The 24,919-nt window shown below is 36.1% G+C and overlaps 1 protein-coding gene across 1 annotated transcript in view; it reads left to right on the top strand.

Moving 5' to 3' along the window:
* The window catches only part of CHSY3 (chondroitin sulfate synthase 3), a 278,052-nt gene extending 253,553 nt beyond the window's left edge, over window positions 1–24,499 (top strand). Inside the window, exon 3 of the mRNA XM_045794794.2 lies at window positions 21,553–24,499. Coding sequence (XP_045650750.1) covers window positions 21,553–23,115 — 1,563 coding nt within the window. The 3' untranslated portion in view covers window positions 23,116–24,499. The remainder of the gene's footprint in view (window positions 1–21,552) is intronic.
* Window positions 24,500–24,919: the final 420 nt, after the last annotated feature.

Below are 24,919 nucleotides of genomic sequence, written 5' to 3'. Positions count from 1 at the left end.
CATTTCTTGTTAGGATTTTTGAAGGTACATTGTAATGTGTCTTATGAAGTTGGCATGGTTATTTTGCAAAGGATATCAGTCAATTACATAATCATTACAAACTTGTTACAAAAGAGAATGCTCATTGCATTTCTCACCACTTCCAATTTAGCATAATGCTTCTGATTTAGAATTGAGTGATTTTAATTCTTTAACATGTAGTTTGACTATTTTGTCTTACAAAAAGACTCAAATTATTTTAGGAACTCAGAAATAAGATAACGTCTAATTTGAAAGCATCCGTAATTTTCCTTATAAAGAAAAGTCATAAGAAATCCTGAGTTCTACAGTAAATTATTGAAAATTGCATTTTCTGGTCTGTGTTAACTAACTTACTAACTAACTTACTAATCTAATGTCCTTCCTTGCTGTTATTTAAAACTTTTAAATTAGATTAAGAAAACATGGTTAAAAAATATAAAAGCTGTGATAATTTTAGATTGTGTTTTGTTCAAACTATAGTATCTCTATACGCTACCCGAGATTCTCATACACCATCACCCCACTGAGAATTACCAGTCTCAGTTGAATAATGTTTAATTTTTTACTTGAAAAATTAAAAGTATCCTTGGGCAGTGTTTCAAATTTATACCAGAATGGACTTTTTATTTAATAATTATTTTGTCAATTCCTGTATAGTGCTTTAATCTTTAAATATGTCTCTGTATAATAAATGTCATTTCTTGGTTTGTTGGGACATTTGTAAAACATTAACATTTAAGTAGAGATACATATTTTCTACATCTCTTCTTCTAAACCACTCATTTAAATAATGTATCATATATGTAAGTATATTTTATTTGACTTTTTTAAAGATTTTATTTATTCATTGAGAGAGAGAGACACAGAGAGAAAGAGTGCAAATGGGGGAAGGAACAGAGGGAGAGGGACAAGTAGACTCCATACTGAGCGGGGAGCACAACACAGGGCTCAATCTTTGACCCTGAGATCATGACCTGAGCTGAGATCAAGAGTTGGACGCTTAACCAACTGAGACACTCACATGCCCTATATAAGTATATTTTAATGCTTTCCCATAACTGTTCTTCTTTGACTTTCACCCCAACATTGTATTTTGAATGGGCAGTGGTTTATTCTCCCCAATTAATAGGCGAGAAGATCGACACAGACAAATAATGTGGTTTGCTCACCGTCAAATAGCTGATCAGTAGACTCCCAGTCCAGTGATCTTCCTTGTTAAATCAACTCCTTCCTATATCCCTTTTTAAAAAGCCATAAAACCAACTATCAAGATTCCCATCCTTGTTTTTGTTTTCGTTTGTGTGTTATTTCTCATTATGCTTTCTACAAATGTCAGTTCTGGGACAGAGTTATGAGGACACCCTAACAAGGGAATCTTGGGAGGTGTTAGAAAAGCTACATGCAAATTGTAGTGTGGATCTTACAGTAATACAGAGAGAATAAATTACAATGCCACAATCAACTTGGATCTAAACTCAGGTGATGTGAATGTAGCAATATTGTGCCTTCTCTATGTAATTGCAATTACTTTCAAGTTTATTTTGTCATCAAACAAGCAATTTTTCAATCAGTGCAGCTTGTGCAAATCAGCAGTCTGGTATATGAATTATTTAATTCATTTATCATGCACTTCTTAGTGCCCAGCCCTATCCTCCTGAAAAAGAAAAGATCAAGAAGATTAAGGGAAAAGATTACATGGAAAGCAAATATGAAGGTAATATCTGAGTTGGTTCTCATTCTCAAAGCAAAATTTATATGTATGAAGAATACAATAACTCTATTAGCAATACACATGATTTTATTTTATAGAGAAATGGAAAATATTTTAGAAATGCACATAAAGTAGATTTTGTGCTTCGTTAATTTTTCCTTCTTTTAAGATAACATATAACTATACATAGGAAATTTTTGTTTTGACAAAGAAGATATTTAAGCAGAGAAAGGGTAGCCTCACATTTTATTTCCTTCCACAAATGACAAATGCTAATCCGGTGGGATTCACTCCCAGTTGATCATGGCACTTTTTCCCTTCAACTTCTGGATCTTTCTCAACTTGGGGTCCCAAAGAGCTGCTCTAATTTGTTCTAAATTCTACTCTAAGCATATTTTTTTCCTAAAACAATATATTTCTTTTTCTTTCTCATTAAAATCATGATCAATTAATCAGACTTTGTCATCCTCATTCACCCCAACACTAGTCATAGAGGTAAATGAAAAATCTGTTAGATAGTATCTTTGCCAAAATAAACTTACAATCTAACTATGGCTAGGGGAGGATTGAAAATAACTAAATAACTAACTAGCTAAATAAGTAAGTAAATAGATCAATCTCTAATTGACAAAAGAAAAAATTAGAAAGCCAAGTATAACAGTGAACACCAAACTACATAATATAGTGAGCTCTGTGATACCTTGCAAATAGGGTTAGCCTGTCCTGGAATTGATAGAAGATGCATCTGTGTTAGTAGGAATTTAGCTGAAATTAAAGGATGAGGAGGATTTGAATTGGCAGGGCTATGCGGAAAGGGCAACCTCAGATGATTAAGAACAGTGATTTTTTTTTTTTAAGATTTTATTTATTTATTTGACAGAGATAGAGACAGCCAACGAGAGAGGGAACACAAGCAGGGGGAGTGGGAGAGGAAGAAACAGGCTAATAGCGGAGGAGCCTGATGTGGGGCTCAATCCCGGAACGCCAGGATCACGCCCTGAGCCGAAGGCAGACGCTTAACCACTGTGCCACCCAGGCGCCCCAAGAACAGTGATTTTTAAACATTTTTTCCCTTCTGCAGCAACTTTTGTCAAGTGAAGTATTACTTACAAACCTAATAGGTAACAGCTCAAAGCAGAGCTGCCCTGAATGGAGAGATGAGAGTCCTGTTAATATGTCCTCCTGGTTTCTCCAGAGCTTCTGATTTAGCAAGTTCAAAGTTATCATTTATATTTCATGTGTATCTATATCTTCTTTGACTTCTTTTAAAGATTTATTTATTTATTTTAGAGACAGAGAGCCTGCGAGAGCAAGGGGAGGAGCAGAGGGAGGGAATCTCAAACAGATACCCTGCTGAGCACACAGCCTGATTCAGGGCTCGATCTCATGGCCCTGAGATCATGACCTGAGCTGAAACCAAAAGTCGGACACTCAGCTGACTGAGACAACCCGGCACCCCAATCTTCTTTGACTTCTTTGATGTCTGAGTCCCTTGATGGGGACGTTTGCAGTAATTCAGACTTGAACCATGGTCCAAGCAATAGAAGGGGAAGAAAAAGAAAGGATAATTTGGAAGCACTTGTAGAAAAGAAATATAATGTTTTGAAAGGGATGGTGGGAAGTAGACAAAAGTAGTCTGAGATGTTGCTGAAGTGATGAGCATATATATTGATAAGAAAAACAGTTGTCCTAGATAGAGACAGGGACAATTTCTTCTGGGAAATCAGAAGAAGACAGTTTATTTGTTTTGCTATTTATATGGTTTTTTTTTCCCCTTTCATTGTATCACTGTGCTGAGATAAGTTTTAAAGTGGGGACTTAAGGACCAAATTTATACTAGTTGGATCTTTAAGTGTCTATCTTTTCTGAAAATCTGGAATCTACTCATAGGTGTGCGATGGTCATCAAAGCTCCCATCTCCAGACAGCCCTAGTCCTGCATCATTTACAGCATATCACACCCTGGAGATAGAGTAAGAGGAAGGCCAGGTCCTAGCCTTCAGAAAACTCCCAATTTTAATTTTGATGAATAAAGAATTGTAAAGTTAAAACTGAGCTAAATAAGTGGGACAGAATTGTACCTAGTGCCAGGAGAACATGTGCTAGTCCTGAACTAGTCAGAGAAAGGATCCATGAGGCAGTGATATGTAAGCTAAGTAATTTCAAGGAGAGGGAAGAGCATGTGCAAAGACACTAAAAGGAGAGGAAGCCAGTATGGCTGAAGCATAGAGGGCAAGAGATAATAGAGAAAGCTGGATACGGATGCATTTTTCTAAAAGCATTCTTATTCTAAGAGCATGATGTCATTGATTGGGGGAAAGAGGAATCACGTGATCAAATTCAGGTTTTGGAAAGTTGACTAGTATTGCATCATGCAGAACTGTTTAGAGAGTGGCCAGATGAGACGCAGTCAGACAGGTGACTGTTGCAGAAACAAAGAGCAAGTTCTCGGTATCTTGGACCAGAGCAGCTGTCCTAAAGATATAAAGAAGAGAATCAAGATTCTAGAGACAGTTAGGAGGTAAAACAGAGTGAAATTGATGATGAGGGTTAAAGGAAAGCAGTGATAGATAATTGATATATTAAGGATAGTAACTCTTGACAAGTCATCATTATTACACAAATCACTTTCTGAATTTCATGTTTGCTTTTTAATTTTATTATGGGAATATTTTAATGTGCTATTAAAACCTATTTTTTTATTTATATTTTTTGTTTATACTTTTTGCTTGAAAAGGACTTCCCCACATGCTTAGAAAAATATGAATATTTATCTACATTTTCTTTCCATTCTTTTATAGTTTTCTTTTTTCTTTTGTAGGGGTGGTTCTAATAGGATTTGGGTCTATAATACATCTGAAATACACATATGTATACATACACATATATATACACATACATTTACACATGTGCATGTATATGTATATGTATGTAATGTATTCAGTATAAGATGTGAGGAAGGGAAGGAACCAAGGACCTGTTTTTTCCTTGTACATAGTTAATTGTCCTATTACCCTTATATTAAATTGTGATTTCAAGTCATTTCCCCCTATTGTGAACTATTTTCACAATGAATGTTCCACTGAAATTAGCCCTACAAAATATAAATACATAAAAAATTAGACATGATAGTCATATGAAAATTTTGAGTGATCTGTTTTTTAAAAATAACATTGTAAACATACATAAAAAAATTTAAAATGCCTCCCAGTATTGGGAGCAACAGTGTTGGAAATAATCATGAAAACAAATCCAAAAGCTAGTGAGATTTGGGAGTGTATATTTTTGCTTATTTAATAAATACAGCTTTTTAACTCATTGATTATACTAATCATAGTTATATTCCTGAGCTCTCATTCACTTTCTCCTTGGAATTATACCTTTCCCTTTTAGTACTAAAAATAAGTCAATTTATTTTACCTTCTCAAGCAGAAAAAAAAAAATTAAATTGCTCTTAACCCATTTTGAAAGATAACCATGCAGATGTGAAACCCAAAGTATCCTTTACTTTTTTCCTGAAGCTAATGAGTGCACTGTGAAATTTACTGGGTCTCATGAAATGATTTTATTAATTTTTAATATAAATCACCCCTTTCTTTTGTAACAACTTCACATATGAGAAACAGGTGAGCTATACCCAGTCTCCAGTAAGGAAATGTCATTGTAATTAGCAAAATTAGCAAGGTCAAAATGACTCAAGTCATTGTGTTTTCATTTCCAGAAAACTTGACTTTTAAAAGATTAGGCTTCACTTATTCCTAGTTAGCACCATCTTGGAAACACCTACCTGCTAATTAGAGCTGTGATTCCCAGCCATTCCCACAGCAGTGCTGTGCCCATGCAGAAGTCTACAGCACTATAATTAGGAATTTTCTTCTAAGAAAAACATTATAATAGACATCCTGCCATGCTTATGTTATTTTAATTGGATGTTTAGCTCTAGGGATCATCATAATTTATCATAAAACTTTAATGTTAATAAAATCAGCTGGAGGGAAGCACTACTTATCTCCTTGATTACACCATAAGGAGTAGGATCTTAATTTGAGCCTTTCTTCTCTTCTTCTTCTTCTTCTTTTTTTTTTTAAGCTAGTGAGAGCAGAGTTGCAAGTGGATCAGGGAATCTAAGTGCTGTAACAGTGCTTCACCAAGTATTGTCTATGACCCAAGTGAAAGAAAATTTACACAGAACAGAGTTAAACCGACAAGGAAGACTTTATTCAAAACTAGTGCAATATGGAAGAGAGATTGAGCTCACGTACTGCTGAAGTAAAAGGCAGGAGAGTTTTTAAGCACTAGCGCGAGCTAATGAAAAAGTACAGGAGGACTTTAGCAGGGCTGTTGGTCAGTGTTACTAGGATACCTCCTTCTGTTAATGGGTGCTTATGGAGCTTGGGCTCCTACCCTCCCACAAAGACTGGGAGGCAGGGCCTCTTTCTTCATGATTACCTTTCAAGGGAATGGTTTCCAAGACATTCCTGGATTTTAAACTTGGCAAGATGGTGATGGGTAGTAAGGAGGGCACGTATTGCATGGTGCACTGGGTGTTATACGCAACCAATGAATCATCAAACTTTACATCGGAAACCGGGGATGTACTGTATGGTGACTAACATAATATAATAAAAAATCATTTAAAAAATAAATAAATAAAGTTGGCAAGAGGTTGCAAGAAGATTTGTATCCCAAAGGAGCAGAGGAAGAATGTATAATCACAAGTTTTCTAAAGTAGATGCTCTAAGAAAAGGGAGGTCAACCTGTCAAAGTTTAGTCGAATTGAAGGGAGTGTTAAGGCCGTCTTGGTCACTCATTGATGGGCTTCTAGATTTTACCTGATGATCTAGGAACTGATCTAAAAGTACGAGTCCCTTCCTACAGACAAAGGATTCATAATCTCACAATCCTTAAATTCTATATATAACTAAAAGTTGCTCAGTAGTAACCTACCAAATTAGATATAGTGGGGATATCTTTGTAGTCTGCTTAAGAATGCAAGAAATTTCACCATCTGAAGTTCACTAAGCAATAATATAGAAACAACACATTGAGTACTTACTCTATGCCAGGTGGTGTTTTAACCATGTTTTATATAATGTAGAAGATAGTCCAGCAGCTCCTCTTTTCCCAGCAGTTGTCACTTGTCCTAGGTCACACAGGGAATGGAACAGCAGATCTCAGATCCAGGCCTGTAATTGCAAAGCCAGGACTTTGGCCCCAAATAGACACGCATGAGCATAAGCTGAAAGAATGACAGAGAAACAGACAGGAGAGTTTCCTTTTTCTTTTTTCTTTCCTTTAAGTGATTGAAATGTCCCCGAAAGTCAGGCCTCAATCCTTTGCACTTCAGCAATTCCTACATAAACTGTAGTTTGTTCTATTTCTTGAATGGAAGACTATCTCGTCTCCATACAGGTGGAAAAGCCTTCTTCTGACACTGCTTGCATTCTCATTTCCTGTGGTTTCCCAGCAGCACCTCATTTATTTGTGCAGAAATTATTAACATGACAGAACGCAGCATGATTTAGAATCCGTTTAGACTCCTACAATCATTTCACATTCCGGTGGCACGAAGCAGAAATGATGATGGGTGTCCTTGACCTTTCTCCCTGCTTGGATGACTGCATCAATTACGGAAATAGTAAAGAGATGTATGACCACCATCGGTCATGGTACGATAATACTGGACTGCGAGTCACTATTTAAGTAAGATATAAAAGCTTTGAGATATGTGCCAAGTCTCCTACTACATAGATATTTAGTCTCATGTTACATTTTACTTTTTAATTCGAAGAAACATTTAGAAGCTGAGGAAATACTATGGAATGCTGAGAATTTTCTATGAGAGAATTAAATGTAAATGTTGTGATCCCTGTTTAGGTTCCCAACTTGTTTTGGGGCAAACATGTTAACTTATTAAAAATTAATTATAAATATTTTACCAAGTATTGGGCCCAGACTACCCTCTGGAAACGGGCCATCTAGAAAGATATACAGTCAAGTAGAGTGGCTAATGCAATATGGTATAATTAGTTCAGTGAGCACCTGTCAAAATTATATAGCTCTTTATGGGTCTATATATTTAGTGCTTGTCTCCCTCATTAGGCAGTTAACTCCACGAGGGCAGGGACCCTGTTTCTTTTGTTGCTCTGTCCATAGCAACTGACACACTTCAGAAACTCCATGAGTATTTTTAATAGAATGAAAGAGTCATTTATTCTGCAAGTAAGAGAGGCAGCCAGAAGGTTGGGGAGGATTGGATCAAGAATGGTTTGGTCAGGGAAAATCACTGAAAAAAATTGTTGTATTGTCAGAGATTCTATTGTGTTACCTTTTTCATGTTTTCAGTGTTTATATTAATTGGATTCCACTAGCTTTCTTGAGCATCTAATGTACACATGGCCATGCACGGTGTTGTCTAATCCAGTTGCCCCAGTAAGACTGTACTCTGAATGGACTGACAGCTGAAGTCAATTTTACACATAAAGAATATGACATTTTTACTCTTAAATCTCAACAGTATAATGTCTGATTTTCATTTCAGACTATATTTGAACATATACCTTCTGACATAAGAAACTGTGTATGACCCAATTAACATTGAACACTGCATAATGGCCCTCCTTCTATTTGTTGGAAGGTCATCAAGTTTTAGCTTCTTACAAACAGCACTCCACACTGCCCTGGAGGTTGCTATAAGAATATTAATGATTATCACTAAAAATTGTCATGTAGCCAAAGTCCATAATTACAGAAGTATATGTCATCCTTTAAACAAAATATCGTGAGTTTGCCCTGTAAAAGTTCAGATATAAGACAAGTTAAACCAGTGAATCACCGGAAGTAGAAATTAGTGAAAGTTTATTGTGCATACACCAAAAAGACAGTTTGAAAATTGGGAGCACTCAAACCAAAATGTAGAAAGAGGCTCAGGGGTATATTTTTATAATGCATCTTAGATAGTGGGAAGGCAATGACTGTTTATTCTTCAGTGATTGATTATAATATCAGATTTTTTTTTTTTTTGAATGATAGGGAATTGCTCAGTGTTTATCTCATATCAACCTTGGGAAATAGTTCAAGTGTTGCTTATGATTTACAGGTGCGTAAGCAAGAAATGACCCAGATCAAGTTAGTCTTGCCCAATAAGCTAACTTAAATTCTGTTTGTATGCCTAACTGGTTTGTCGGCTCAGGGAGTTTTCAGGGCTGGTCACTGTTCGTTTTTTTATTTTAACAACCCCAGTTTTCATCTGTCCCTTTCTTCTACCTTCTCCATTAGTGGATGGCGTGATGTTCATGCAGAATTAGAATAGTTGTGATAAATATTTCATGAGGTTAAATGACTGGGTGCTTGAATTTGGAAAAATGGAAATAAAAAATCAACAGCAAAAACAAGAAAGAAGATCTTTGACCTTAACTTCAGCACCTTTAGTTAAGTAGGACTCTCCTTGGAATTTGAAAGCTTTCATAACTGAAATAAAACCCATGAATTGAAAAGTAGATCTTTTTCTCTTTTCTTATATAATTTTATGCATTGTCAGTGCCATCACGGAGTCAGTATATTTCCTCCAGTGGATACAATACATTCATTAATTGTGCTTACGTCTTTCAAAATTGTATGGAAACTACTATCATGACATTTTGTTTTACAAAGGTCTTCTAAGCCTAATTCAGAAGTGATAACCTCTTTCCTTCCCATTGTCTGGTATTAGTTATGATGTGACAATTAAATCACCAGTGAAGGGAATAGTTAGCTTATGTTGATGTTACATGAATGAACGTTGTGTGCATTTTTGCAAAGTGGCAACTTGAAAACCCCTTGAAATTCCTCTTTTCCTCTTCTCTCTAACAAATTGTGAGTAGAACAAAAGGTTTAAGGAAAGAGTGAATACAAAACATCTACGTGACAATTTATACCAAAACGTTAAAAATATCTACAGGGGAAGTGAATCATTTAAGTTTCGACAGCCATCCACTATTATCTTAACTGTATGTGGTCCCTGCCTCAAGTGGAGACATCAGGCTAAGTCAGGCAAATTGATGAGCAGTCAAGTTCAATTATCATTAGTTTAGTTTTGTGTTTTTGATTGTAGTATTATTTTATTTATAACAGGGTAATTTAATTAAGATATATGGATTTATTTAAACTAACAAATGATTGGCACCCCTGGCTGGCTCAGTCAGTAGAGCAAGTGACCCCTGATCTTGGGCTCATGAGTTTGAGCCCCACATTCCGTATGGAGTTTACTTAAGGAAAATGAATAAAAATTTAAAAAAAATATAATAAACTGAGAAATGGTTACGTGCCATGATACCATTATAAACTGCCATCTCATTACCTTAGTGATTTCTTTCTGATTTTAAACCTCTTTGATATTTGCTTTAGAAAGCATGTGTTCAGAATTTCCCTGCTGGGGAATCTATATCCCATGGTTATTTTCTGTGTTGTCTGAAGTATTTTTAAACTGTAGAGAATATATACTGCTGAGAAAACTTCACCACGTCTAAGAGTTAGTATCTGGAAGCTATTTTCTGTGTTGTCTGACAGTTTTTTTTTTTTTAAACCAAAATAACTAACAAAATGAAATGTAACAGGAAGAGAAATACCCGTTTTAATGGTACAGACTGTCCATAGGATTTCAGTGAAGATTCAACTAGCTAATTAAACAGAGGCGAAGCACACAGAGCATTAGTACGAGCTGAAATTAAAAAGGTACAAACTTACTAGATCATTTATGACAGGATTCTTTAGGTTGCAAGTTGAACTGCAAAACTAAACTACCTGAAACAGAAGAGGAACTGCTGTCCTTGGAAACTGGAAAAGCAGAGAGTGATCTGGCCTTAGGTACAGCTCAGTGCTGTGTTCGTTGCTGTCAACAGCGTTCAGGTTTCTTACACCACTTCTCCACCCTCGTGTGGGTGTCAAGGTCTGCTTTTCTTTCCCTGGAATTATAATTGTGCAAAATGTGTACCTATGGCCAAAGGGAATCACTGTTTGCTATCAGGAGAGAGATCTTGCCCATGAATGAAGCTAATCCAGAGTAAACCATTTATAACCAAGTATATTATTTGGCCACACTGTGACTTCTGTTCCCGTTTAGGAAAGGTGAGAATCATGTGAAATAAAAGGAAAAGCAGATTTTTTTTTTAACCATTTTAATCATGTTTAAGTATACAATTCAGTAGGGTCAATCATATTCACCTTGTCTTATTACATCAAATCTCTAGAACTTTTCTTCTTGCAAAACTGAAACTCTGCACCCATTAAACACCTCTCCATTCCCCACTCCCCCAGTCCCTGGAAACTACCATTCTACCTTCTGTTTCTAAGAGTGTGACTACTTGAGGTACCATTTAAGTGGACTCACACACAATCTGTCTTTTTGTAACTACCTTCTTTCACTTGGTATGATGTCCTCAAGGTTCATCAATATTGTAGCACGTGACAGGATTTCAAAAGGAAAAGACATTTTACGGTTTTTTAAGTTACTTTAAAAGGCTATCCAAGAACACAGATACCCTCAGGCAACTGAAATTCATGAAATAAACATAAAGAAAGTCTATGAGACTGACAATAGCTGGAAAATGCACTGCTCACTTCACATTTTTTAAATTCAAATTCATGGAGAACATGAGGATTACCAGGAAAAAAAGGCAACATCACATCTGCATCCTTTGGACTGCAAGTTTCCGATACTTGCTGCTTTTAGTATCCTTTAGAGTGGGGATCCCTGAGTGGCACAGTCAGTGAAGTGTCTGCCTTTGGCTCAGGTCATGATCCCAGGGTCCTGGGATTGAGCCCCACGTCTAGCTCCTTGCTCAATGGGGAGCCTGCTCCTCCCTCTGCCTGCCATTCTCTTTCTCTCTCAATCTCGCTCTTGTGCTCTGTCAAATAAATAAACCTTTAAAAAAAATATTCTTTGGGGGTGATTTCTTTAAAAAAAGAAATGAGACAAAATATTTTAAATTTTTTGCATGTCTTTTTTTTTAAAAGATTTGTTTATTTATTTGAGGGGCAGAGAAAGTCTCAAGCAGATTCTGCACTGAGCGCAGAGCTGTCAAGGGGCTCAATCCCACGACCCCAAGATCCTGACCTAAGCCCAAACTGAGAGTCAGACATTCAACTGACTGCACCACCCGGGCATCCCTGCATGTGATTTTTAATTAAACCTTTTATTTTGAGACAATTATTGATTTGTGTACTTCTGTAAAAAATTTTTAAAAAGTATTGCAAAGAAATCCCGTGTACCCCTTAACCAGTTTCCCCCGTGGCAAAATCTTGCAAAAGGGTAAACATCACAACCAGAATATTGACTTTGATATATTCCACTCATCTTATTCTAATTACCCCAGTTTTCCTTGTATTTATTTTTGTGTATGGATATGTGTGGATAGGTACATACACGTGTATTTAGTTCCATGCAATTTTATCACATGTTGGACATAGAAATTTTAGAGTTTATAGATTAGATGTGGCTATTTCCAAGGTGCTCTCATTTTTATAAATCTTAGTAGCACTAAGAGTATTATTTTATGGTCTTAATTCTATGCGACAAACATACATAGATGATATGAGGAAGGGCATATCTTATCATACTTAAACTAGATCTTTGCATTCAACAGCTTATTCAAGCGGTACCCTTTAACATTTTTCTCATTCACTCTATGACTATAAAATGATAGATGAATATTTTCCCCAAACTAATTTCTTCTCTTTAATATTTAGAATTAGGTACAGTTTTTTTTATTTTTTAAGATTTTATTTTTAAGTAACCCACACTCCACCGATTGCGGGGCTCCAACTCACAACTCCCAGACAAGAGTCACGTGCTCCACCAGGCTGAGCCAGCCAGGCGCCCAGGTACAGTTTTCATTATAGCACTTTCACTAGAGAAGTGGGAAATACTTTAAGAAATTTACTATTAATAGTTGAAGATAATAATTGAGGGAAAATAATTTGAATTTTTCAAATTCAAGTTGAATTTGAAATTGATTTGAAAATTCACTATTTTGCCTATACCTTCATATTTACTGGTTTTATAGAATAAAAGAAAGATCATTAGGGATTTGCTTTAAGGGTAATAAGACTCCCTGTTTGGTTATGTAGTATTGCATAACTAAATCATAGAGAATAAAATGAGTTTAAATATTTGCAAAGCAAATTACCCAACCCTTAGGTACACATTTGCCATTATATTTTACACCACTTTAATGATTTATTATTTCTTGTTCACATTCATAAATTATTCTAATTTGCAGAGTCTATACTTCCTAGAACAGGAATGTCTTTTTTCTACAAATCCTCCTTAATCTCCTATATAGGAAGAGAGTCAAAGAGAATTTTCTAAGTTAGAAGATTCTTTCTTTTAACAATAAATGGATTGGTGTAAGGAAAACAAAAGAACTTGCACTAAATTGAAATAGCTTCTTTACACAAATAAAATAAGGAAATTTTCTCCTTAATAGAGAAAGATTAATGCAACTATTTTCTCAATAGAGAACATGAAAGATGTTCATGAGCAGTTTTCCAGTAATGGCATGGCCTCTAATTTCTCCATTGTTTCAACAGAGACCTCATGAAGACAGTTCAGCTTTTTAGCTTTTAGATGATAATCTGAGGTCATATGATGGCGACACTGAACATAGTTGAATTATTTTTTAAGGAAAATTTAAGGCCATCATCAATTGCTCACTTATTAAATACTAATACTAGTAAAAATAAGTACAGTAATAATAATACCTATTATTATGACCCCTATTAATAATAGTTACTATATAGTAGGTACTCTTCTAAGTACTTCAATTTCTCTAATCCTTTGTAACTCTTTATTTCTATTCCACTTTTTAAAAAATATTTATTCATTTGGGAGAAGGAGAGAGAGAGAGTGCAAACTGGGGGAGGGGCAGAGGGGGAGAGAGAGAGAGAGAGAGAGAGAGAATATCTCAGGCAGACCCCCTGCTGAGCACAGAGCACCACACGGAGCTCAATCCCACAACCCTGAGATCATGACCTGAGCCGAAATCAAGAGTCGGACACTTAACTGACAGCTGCCAAGATGCCCCTCTATTCCACTTTTTAAAGCTTTCCTACTTTTTTTTTGAGAGAGAGATTTTATTTTTTTAAGCGATCTTTACACCCATTGTGGGGTTAGAACTCACAACCCTGAGATCAAGAGTTGCACGCTCTGCTGACTGAACCAGCCAGGTTCCCCTAAGCTTTCCTACTTTCCATCTTTTCTATCCCTTACTGAGCTTTCCATGATGTCTTTTCTTTTCCTTTCCTTCTGATTTTGTTTTCATGTCTGTGATAGTTTATTTGTTGTGCTTTCTTTATTTCTTATTTCTATGAACTGACATTTCATCTCCCCATCACATCTTTGAGATATTTTATTTCTACTTTGCTGTTTTCTTTCTTTTCTTTTCTTTTTTTTTTTTTTTTTTGAGAGAGAGAATGAAAGAGAGAGCATGGGGGGAGGGTCAGAAAGTTGATTAATAATGTACAATTTGATAAATTTAATATTACAAATAGAGTAATGGGGAAATCCTTGAAAACAGTGTATTCATACACATTCTAGGAAGTACAGTTCTGATGAAAACGTCTTGAATTATTTCATGTTTTCCATGAAGAAGCATAGAACATATCCAAATTTCCTATTTTTAAATGTAGGGATGTCCAAGCTATACAACATAAATGTGAAAATGTTTAAGAGCCTGGCTATGAAGTCAGCCAGATCTGGATTTGCATACTGGTTTCACCATTTCTAAGCCATTTCCTAACCAATCTGTCTCAATCTCAGTCTCTTTATCTATAAAAGGGAAAATGTCAACTACCACAATGTATATTAAAATGTTGCGCTATATGAAAAATATATATACAATGCTTAACGTTGTGTCTGGCACATAGAAAACACTCAGTAAATGGTAACTGTGTATAAGTAACAGTTCGAGGATTTGCCAGTCTCCTCCTGAGGCTGTTCTTTTTAGCTAGGAGTTTTCAGAGAAGGAGAATGGCACCCTTTCCTTGGCTTGCTTCATCTTTGCTTATCTCTGGAAATGCTTGGAAACAGTTACAATTTGGCTACATGCACTCCAGTGCTTTAATGTATCAAATATGCCATTGAAGCATCTTCTCCTAACAAGAGAGCTCAACATTCTACTCTAAGAAAGATAAATTATTGTGGAAATTTCAGGAAACTGGGGTTCACAAGGGTTAAGTGACTTAATCCCAAGGGTCAAGTGATATATAAGACATTACAACTATGACTATAATAAGTAGCCAGTTTTTGTTACTCGTCACACCAAATTTGAATGTAGCAAAATTGTTTTAAGGAAAAAGTGTAAAATTTACTTTTAAAATATTGTTAGCTTGTTTGAAATAATTCAGGACCTCTGATAAAGGTGGCCTCCTTCTTTACAGAACTTTCAATTGATTTCATGCCACTTCCAGAGATTTACCCTGGAAGGGGAAAATCATTTCACACCAACAAAATCACGGCAGGAATTAACATCAGTGTGTCCTGACAGACCCCAGGGTTTCAACTGTTTTCAACCCAAATCTCACTCCATGATAAGAAAATTACCTGAGAAGCTATAGAAAAATCTATTACAAAAATCATAGAGCAGAACAGAGGCCAAGAAATAGTGGTACATTATTATTAGTCTTCTACTATATTAAACTTCCATTTCCCCCTTAGATTTATTAGTAATGAAAACCAAACATAGATAATTTTTGGAATTATCATAGCTATGTCAGTAAAGGACTTCCATTTCAGCAATTAAATCTTCAAAGACACAGTAAGCGGTTTACTGCATACAGGCACAAAGTAACTTTTGGGGAGATACAGAGTTCTGAAAACTAGATGTTAATTGTTGTACCACTGTATAAATCTAAATATTACTAAACTGTATATTTACAGGGGAGAGTTTTGTGGAATGTGAGTTATACCTCAATAAGACTACTTTTAAAAGACACAGAGAATGCTAAAAACAATACACAGCTAACTCCATCTTTAAAAACAAAGAGACCGGAATAATACATAGTCACCAAAATATGTGTATGTTTTCCAAAAGCTGATGAGGTTGAGCAGGGTCATCTGGAAGCAAGTGGGGACAAAAGGCCAAGCAGAGCAAGGTCAGGGCAAAAGGGCCCAAAGGACAGCAGATCTCAGAAGTAACCAGGAATACACAGCCTGACAGTGTAGGGTCTGAAACCTATTGTGTGTATACAGCTATGGGTGCAGGAGCTGAGGTCATCTGGGAGGGCTAAATAAACCTCTGATGGAAATGTTTTGTTTCAGAAAAGAAGAGGCAGAGCTGCAGAACTCAGAATTAAGTAGTTAAGCCATCTTTTCATGAAGCAGGTTTAACCTGAGGCAGCAGACAGGACCAAAGCCCTTTCTTTGTTGAAATCAGCAAGCCTAGAACTCTGACAAACATCTCTGCCAAAATAAATCTATGGTGAAGAGCTTGTCCAGTGAAAAGTAATTTTTCCAGGAATAAGCATGTTTTCTAAAAAAAGGAACACAGTCCACATTAACACAGAGTTTCTGTAAGAAAAAAAGACCACACAAAAAACGAGCCTCTGCCCTCCCCCTCTGACCCCCCCCCCCCGCCCCGAAAACAAAAGCTATGGAACTAAGGGCAACATTTAAGCAAGTGTTTTTAAAACATAAAAAGCATTTTCCTCTATCTTTGAAAACAACAAAGTAGGGGCGCGTGGGTGGCTCAGTGGTAGGGTGACTGCCTTCGGCTCAGGTCATGATCCTGGAGTCCTGGAATGGAGCTGCATGTTTGGCTCCCAGCTCTGCGAGGAGCCTGCTTCTCCTTCTCCCCCCTGCTCATGCTCTCTGTCTCTCACTCTCTCTCTCTAACAAATAAATAAAATCTGAAAGAAAGAAAGAAAGAAAGAAAGAAAGAAAGAAAGAAAGAAAGAAAGAAAGAAAGAAAGAAATAGTTACATATAGCCAATACCTTTTGCAGGTGGTATAATTAGTAGTTCATATGCGATCAGACATCTATTTTTTTTTACCTTCTTGCATAAAAAGAAATAATCTATGGAAAATTATACAAACTAAAATATTGAAAGCAATTTCAGTAAAAAATAATAATATCACAAAAATGGAGATATAACAGCCCACAGCATATTATGGATTTAATTTTATTAATCATTAAACAGAATTTTAAATAAAAATTAGCATGTGGGGATGCCTGGGTGGCTCAGTCACTTAAGCATCACCTTCGGTTCAAGTCATGATCCTGGGGTCCTGGGATCAAGCCCCGCATCGGGCTCCCTGCTTAGCGGGGAGTCTGCTTCTCCCTCTGCTGCTTCTCTCTCTCTCTCTCTCTGTCAGATAAATAAATAAAATCTTTAAAAAAAAATTAACATGTGTTTTGAGAAAAAAATACTGGATGCAATTGAACTACTGTGTTTTGAATCCAGTCCAAAGTCCTTCTCTAAATATTTGTGACATTCTTCTGATAGTGATTTGAAAATCTGAGTATCTCAATTGAAATACCGGAGATAAATAATCTGCTGTGCTATTGGTCTTACTCCTTTTAGGCCATCTTCTCTAGGAAAACTTCTGTGATTTGTCTCCCTCCCTCTCTGTCTCTCTCTGTCTCTCTCTCCCCCTGTCCTCTTACCCCTCCACCCACATAACCACGCATGTTTATGTGCATACATATCAGAAAAACCTACCTAACTCTACACACATTTATCACAATTTCAAAATAAAATCTCCTATTCATTGGAGTATAATAGACAAACATATCTTAAGTAACAGTTCAGTAAATGTTCATAAATTGAATACATACATGTCACCATGACCTACATCAACAAATAGAACATGAGCAGCATTCAAGAGCTCCCCACCCACTTTCTTGAATGTTTATTATTATTCTAACAGCTCATAGCATAGGTTAGCTTTACCTGTTTCTGAATTCCATGTAAATAGAATCAAGCAAAACTTATTCTTTTGTATAAGTCTTGTTTCATTGTGAGATTTCTCTACATTGTTGTAATAGTTCATTTATTTTAACTGATGTATTATTTGTCATTATATGAATATATGACATTTATCTATGCTACTCTTGATACACATTTGGGTTGCTTTTGGTTGGGTGTATTTTGAATAATGCTGCTATGAAAACTCATATATATATTTAGGTGTGTGTATGGATATATTTATATTGGGTGTACATCTAAGAGTAGAAATACTGAGTCATAGGGAATGTGTATGGTCATTTTAGTTGATAAATTTTCCACAGTGCTTGAACCAAGTTACATCCTCATCCCCCATGTGTGAGAGTTCCAAATCCTGGCAATGTATTATCAGTCTGTTTAGTTTTAGCATTCTTGTAGGTCTGTAATGTTATCTCATTATGACTTTAAATTGCATTACCCTGATGATGAATGACCTACAGAAAGTTTTTGTATGTTTATTGGGCATTTGCATATTCTCTTTTGTGAAGCGCATTCAGGTTTTGTTTTGTTTTTTTCCCTCATTTTCAGCTAGGATTGTCCTTTTTCCTCACTAATTTGTATAGATTCATTACATATTATGGGTATTAGTCCTTTTTGGTAAGATCTGGTAAAAATATCTTCTCCCACTCTGTAGTTTACCTTTTACAATCTTTTAATGGTGATTTTGAAGAACAGTTATTAATTTTAATGTCCATTTCATCAGTCTGTTTTTATGGTTGGTATCTTGTGTCATATTTAAGAATTCTGTACCTAACCAAAAGTCATGCAGATATTTTCCTATGTTAACTTTTAGAAAGCTTATTTTATTTTATTTTATTTTATTTTATTTTTACCTTTTATATTTATATCAACAATCCATCTGGGATAGATTTGGTGGGGGGTGGAGGTAGGGGGTCAGTTTTTACTTTTTTCCACACGATTATCCAACTGACTTTACAGTATTTTATTGATGAAAAAGTCCCACCCTTTCTCCACTCCCCAATGTCTTATTTGTCGTGAATCGAGTGATGTCATAAGTCATGTGTGGGTTTATTTATAGATTATTTTGGTCCTTTTTTTTATTTGTTTATCCTTGTATCAATATTATACTGTCTAAATTTCGATAACTTTTTAAATCTGTGGTGTATCTTTTTTTAACATTGTCTTGAATATCCTTGACTTTTCATTTCTATATAAATTTTAGAATCGGCTTGTTAATATCAAAAGCAACATATTCTTTTTAACAAAGGGTGGGATTTGTATTGAATTGCATTGAAACTGTACAACAAATTGAGAAGAATTGTTTTTTCATGGTATATTTTAAACAAATATTTGCAAATATAATCCAGCCATATATAAAGAGGACAAAATATCAGGATCATGCTGGGTTTAGTCATGGAATACAATGGTTGTTTAATATTGGAAAGTCAATTAGTAATTTACCATAACAGAAAAAAAAAGGTATCACATAACCTTATCAATGGATGCAGGGAAAAAAAAAAAAAACACTTTTGATCAACTTGAAATGTCATTCATGATAAAACTTAGCAAATTAGAAATAAAAAGGAATTTAGTGTCGTAAAGAGAGATACTGACAACTTCTTCACTGAGTCTGGGGTTGGAACAAGGTTGTGCTATACCACATTTTCCTGAAGATCCTGGCCCAAAACAAGGAAACTAATTCAGACTTGCTACTTCCCAGCTGGCTTCTGTAGAGCAGGTGTTCCAAAGATAAGAAGTGGAAGCTGCCAATCTGGAAACAGGCTCAGTATCATTTCTACTGTGGCTCTTAGTTAAAGTAGTGATGGAATCACTCAGATTCAAGAGAAAGGGGCATAGACCCCATCTCTTGATGGGAGGAGTGGCAGAGAATTTATCACCACTATTCTGCCATAAGTTCTTACTTGTTAGAAGCTAGTTATTTTTTACAATAAAACTTGAGGCCTAGCTTGGTTGGAATAAACGTAGGCTCTAGCTTCATTGAGTATAAAATAATTAGTCTTTGATTTTCTTCCTTGGGGTCTTCCTAGGCTGTATTCTACTGTTTTTCAGCATTGATGTTGCTGATGTTGCTATGGAAAATGTTGTGACAGGTTTCATTCTTTTCCTACTTACAGCCAAAGTGGGTTTTGTTTATTTATTTTGTTCTTTTTTCTCTTGGCCTCATTGCACATAGATATATATCTGCCTTTATTATAAGGGAAATACGTCCCTCAGATATATTTTATGTAGTAATCTTACCTTCTTTAATATGTGTCCATGTGTATTGAATATATATTCAAGCTTTTGAATGCATATGAATATATGTATATGTAACATATGTATTGGTATATGTGTATATATATATACACACACAGATTTGTATTTGCAAACTTTTTTTTAAAGATTTATTTGTTCGAGAACACAGGGAAGAGGAACAGAGGGAGAGGGAGAGAGAGAATCTCAAGCAGACTCCCCACTGAGTGCAGAGCCCAACACAGGGCTTAATCTCACAACCCTGAAATCAAGATTCAGATGCTTAACTGACTGAGCCACCCAGGCACCTCTATATCTCCAAACTTTTCACCTCTTTTATGTTTCCATTATTTTGTTAAATCGTCTCAAGTCTCTTCCTCCTGTGTTTTCCACGAGTCTTATTTCTTGATTCTTGTAATGTGACCATCTTTGGTTTTATTTCTCTTTAAGCTCATGTGTCTATTCCTTGAGTTCTTATTTTGTGGAGATTGTATTTTCTTTATTTGATTTGTCTGTCATTTTTATTGCTTTAGATATATATTCTTAAACTTGCAATATTCTTTTCCTCCTTATTCATCAATATACCCATGTTGTCTCATGTTGCTACTGCTGCTGGTAGTTCTCCTTCTTTTCTTCCTCCTCCTCCTTTACCTTCTCCATTGATACTTCTCTTGTTGACAGAGAAGGAAGAGTCAGCTGGCAATTTGAAGTGCGATCTCATAACTTTACATTTTTCCTCATTTTGTTTCTACCTGAAATAGTGAACTTGTTCTAGACTAGTAGCCAGACTTTCTGGCTCATAAGGAAGTCAAGCATGTCTAATTTTGGATATGATCCTTTAGATCAGTAGTGTAGATCAGTATAATTCCTGTTACACCTTACCTTAACAAGAACTTACTCTGTAAAGATGGTATATCAGAATGCTCAATAAAACTTACATCTTCTCTGGGTCTGGTATTGCCATTCCAAGCAACAGGGCATGGGGTTTACTCCTCAGGGTGAACCCTCCCTCTATTTTGGGAAACCCATGCTCCATCCACCCTACCTCTCCCTCACAATGATCCCTTATGGGGTGTTGGATATATTCAATTCTTATTTTCTTTGATATTTTGGATTGGTTTCAAAAGGAATAGAGGGGCAAAGATTCTTTACTTCACAATACATAGCTGGAGGTTAGTGTGCAGTGTTTGTATATAATAGGAGGTTAATTTGCAGTATTTGAACATATGAAACTGACATTTTATAACTATTTTCAGAGGTGCCTGGTGGCCCAGTTGGTTAAGAGTCTGCCTTCAGCTCAGGTCATGATCCCGGGGTCCTGGGATCCAGCCCCACATTGGGCTCTCTGCTTAGTGGGGAGCCTGCTTCTCTCTCTCCCTCTGCCTGCCACTCTGCCTGCTCGTGCTCGCTTGCTCTCTCTCTCTCTCTCTCTAATAATAAATAAACAAAAATCTTTAAAAAAATAAAAGGATTTTAATTTCATTTAAATATAAATTTTACAAGTCACTTTTGTTACGAAATACCACGTAACTAATTTCTATTAAATATTTTAATTTAAATGTTTTCATTTATTGCTTTCTTTCTTTTTAAATTTATTCTAACATCTTGATTCCTCTTACTTTTCAGATGCAACAACTATTCCATGAAAATTATGAACATAATCGGAAGGGTTATATCCAAGACCTTCACAATAGCAAAATCCATGCAGCCATAACACTTCACCCCAACAAAAGGCCTGCCTACCAATACAGGCTTCATAATTATATGCTCAGCCGCAAAATTTCTGAACTTCGCTACCGCACCATCCAGCTGCACCGGGAGAGTGCTTTGATGAGCAAGCTCAGTAACAGTGAAGTGAGTAAAGAGGACCAGCAGTTGGGCGTGATGCCTTCTTTCAACCACTTCCAGCCTCGGGAGAGAGATGAAGTGATAGAATGGGAGTTCCTGACGGGGAAACTCCTTTACTCAGCATCTGAGAACCAGCCTCCTCGACAGAACATCAACAGCATCCTAAGAACAGCCCTGGATGACACCGTCCTACAGGTGATGGAGATGATCAATGAAAATGCCAAGAGTAGGGGACGGCTCATTGACTTCAAGGAAATTCAGTACGGCTACCGCAGGGTTGATCCCATGCATGGGGTGGAGTACATTTTGGATTTGCTCCTCTTATATAAAAGACACAAGGGGAGGAAACTAACTGTGCCAGTGAGACGTCATGCTTATCTTCAGCAGTCGTTCAGCAAGCCTTTCTTCAGAGAAACTGAAGAGCTAGACGTCAACAATCTCGTGGAGAGTATTAACAGTGAGACACAGTCATTCTCCTTTATATCTAATTCTTTAAAGATACTATCTTCTTTTCAAGGTGCCAAAGAAATGGGAGGGCACAATGAAAAGAAAATACACATTCTTGTTCCTCTCATTGGAAGGTACGACATTTTCTTGAGGTTCATGGACAACTTCGAAAAAACTTGTCTTATTCCAAAGCAGAATGTAAAGCTGGTCATCACCCTTTTCAGTAGGGATTCTGGCCAAGATTCCAACAAGCATATTGAGCTGATACGAGACTATCAGAACAACTACCCTAAAGCAGAAATTACCTTGATCCCCATGAAGGGAGAGTTTTCCAGAGGTCTTGGTCTTGAAATGGCTTCTTCCCAATTTGACAATGATACTTTGCTGCTATTTTGTGATGTTGACTTGATCTTCAGAGGAGACTTTCTCCAACGGTGTAGAGACAATACAATTCAGGGACAACAGGTGTACTACCCCATCATCTTTAGCCAGTATGACCCAAAGGTAACCAATGGGGGAAATCCTCCCACTGATGATGACTTTGTCTTCTCAAAGAAGACTGGATTTTGGAGAGACTATGGATATGGAATTACCTGTATTTATAAAAGTGATCTTCTGGGTACCGGTGGATTTGATACCTCAATACAAGGCTGGGGACTAGAGGATGTAGATCTCTACAATAAAGTCATTCTGTCTGGCTTAAGGCCTTTCAGAAGCCAAGAAGTGGGAGTGGTGCATATTTTCCATCCAGTTCATTGTGACCCTAACTTGGATCCTAAGCAGTATAAGATGTGTTTAGGGTCCAAGGCAAGTACTTTTGCCTCAACCATGCAACTGGCTGAACTCTGGTTGGAAAAACATTTGGGTGTCAGGTACAATCGAACTCTCTCCTGACAGTCCAGGCAACACATATTGCCTTTTTAAAGGGGAGTTTACCTCATTGTTGGTTGTTGTTATTTTTATTTTATTATTGTTATTTTTATTATTATAATTATTATTGTTATAATTTTATTTTGTTATCCTGGTCTTAAACTACTCTTGGTTGTCTTCCAAAGGGTGTTTGTTGACCTCAAGCAAGAAGAGTCTGCAGTTCACTGATATTTCAGATTTCTACTGAAGTCAATTATGTATTACTTTTATATATCTTTATTTGAGATTGAGTTAAATCGTGGCAATCAAATGACTTTTGAAGCTCATTCATCATGAGAGACAGCTTAGAAGAATGTTCTCTTGAGGCTTAAAGATGCAATATCGACTTTTATTTTGTTTGTTAAATTCAATGTGATACAAATATTTACTGGTGAAAGGTACCACAAAAGTGCTTTATGCTTCCTATGGGGAAGGGACTCTGTAACATAAACTTGAGTTTTGTAATTTATACAAGGACTTAAATATATAGACAATAATTTTCTTCATCTTTAGAATTTTTAAAGTAAATGAACACTTATGATTGTATGTTTATTTTTTAAAAAAAGTTTTAAAAATTGAGGAGTTTTGTTCCACAAGCAACCGGTACTGGCTACCCTGGTCTTCTGACAATTATGTGCTCCTCACAACTGTCTGCTATAAATGCGAATGAACTTTATTTTCTCAAGGAAATATGATTTAATTAAATATTCATGTACATTTTAGAAGCTTTATGAAACGATGTCCTTCATTTGCTGGCAAGAAGATAAAATATGACAGAACCTGGTTATTTATAATAAAACACAGGTATAACAGTAATCTTTTCCAGAAACCCTGAAGAGGTTGTGTTGTTTCCTTTCAGTCATACCTGGTGTATTTCTTAGCGGTCATACTCACGAAAATGTGCTTGCTACATAGACTGGAAAAGTTAATAAGGGATTATGGGCATACTGTTTGTATTATTATGCTTTAAATCCTGGCCTTCACAACTGATTAAAATGAGTGGTTTCTTTATTCAATGATTTACATTCCAGGAGAAGCCTTCTTCCTCAATCTCTTTAGCTTTGTGATCAAACTGATGGAAGAACAGGTCAAAAACTGCCTTTAATTTGGGTTAATTTGGGTTTTCACAAAATGTAGCAGATTGTACATACTGTTCTGTACTTTGATTTTCTTTTTTCACACAATAGGACTAGAGTTTGCTTCAAAGCTGATTTGAAAGCTGTTGTTGTAAATCGCTGCCATTATTCGGAACTGATTGCCAGGAAGCCATACGGCATTTGCCTTAGTGATGGGCTTTATACAGGGTAACAGTCTCTTTTAGTGAGGACATTTGCGGAGACTCAAAAAAAAAAAAAAAAAAAAACCAAAACAGTGCTTAATGTTGTGACAGACGTGATGGCACTCTCCTTGACTATAACATATAATCTTAATAATGTCAGACTCATTAGAAAGGGATTGATGGCACTTTTAGACGTTAAAAATCTCGACAGGGCCAACAATTCAGAATTGATCTCTGCCCTAGTATTTTCTTGGCCTTCATAAACCTTTGCTTTAATAGCTTATTTTCCTACATTGTGTGGCTTACCTCTTTTAACATTTTTTTTCCCTGAACAGTAAATATATTAACATGCAATAAAGGTAGTCATTTGGGAAGAGCTACTGCAAACTAATAATTATTAATGATTTCGTTAATGAAGAAAAGAAATCAGGGGCTGCTCTTTTCTTTAACTTAAGACAGCTGAAAAACAGCCCGAGTCTTGAGGAGACTACCCAGGGATGAAGTAGCATT

This window comes from Ursus americanus, chromosome 5 (genome assembly GCF_024610735.1).
Source record: "Ursus americanus isolate L20-20 chromosome 5, mUrsAme1.1.p, whole genome shotgun sequence".
NCBI lineage: Eukaryota > Metazoa > Chordata > Mammalia > Carnivora > Ursidae > Ursus > Ursus americanus.
This window is presented reverse-complemented; position numbering and strand designations above follow the sequence as displayed.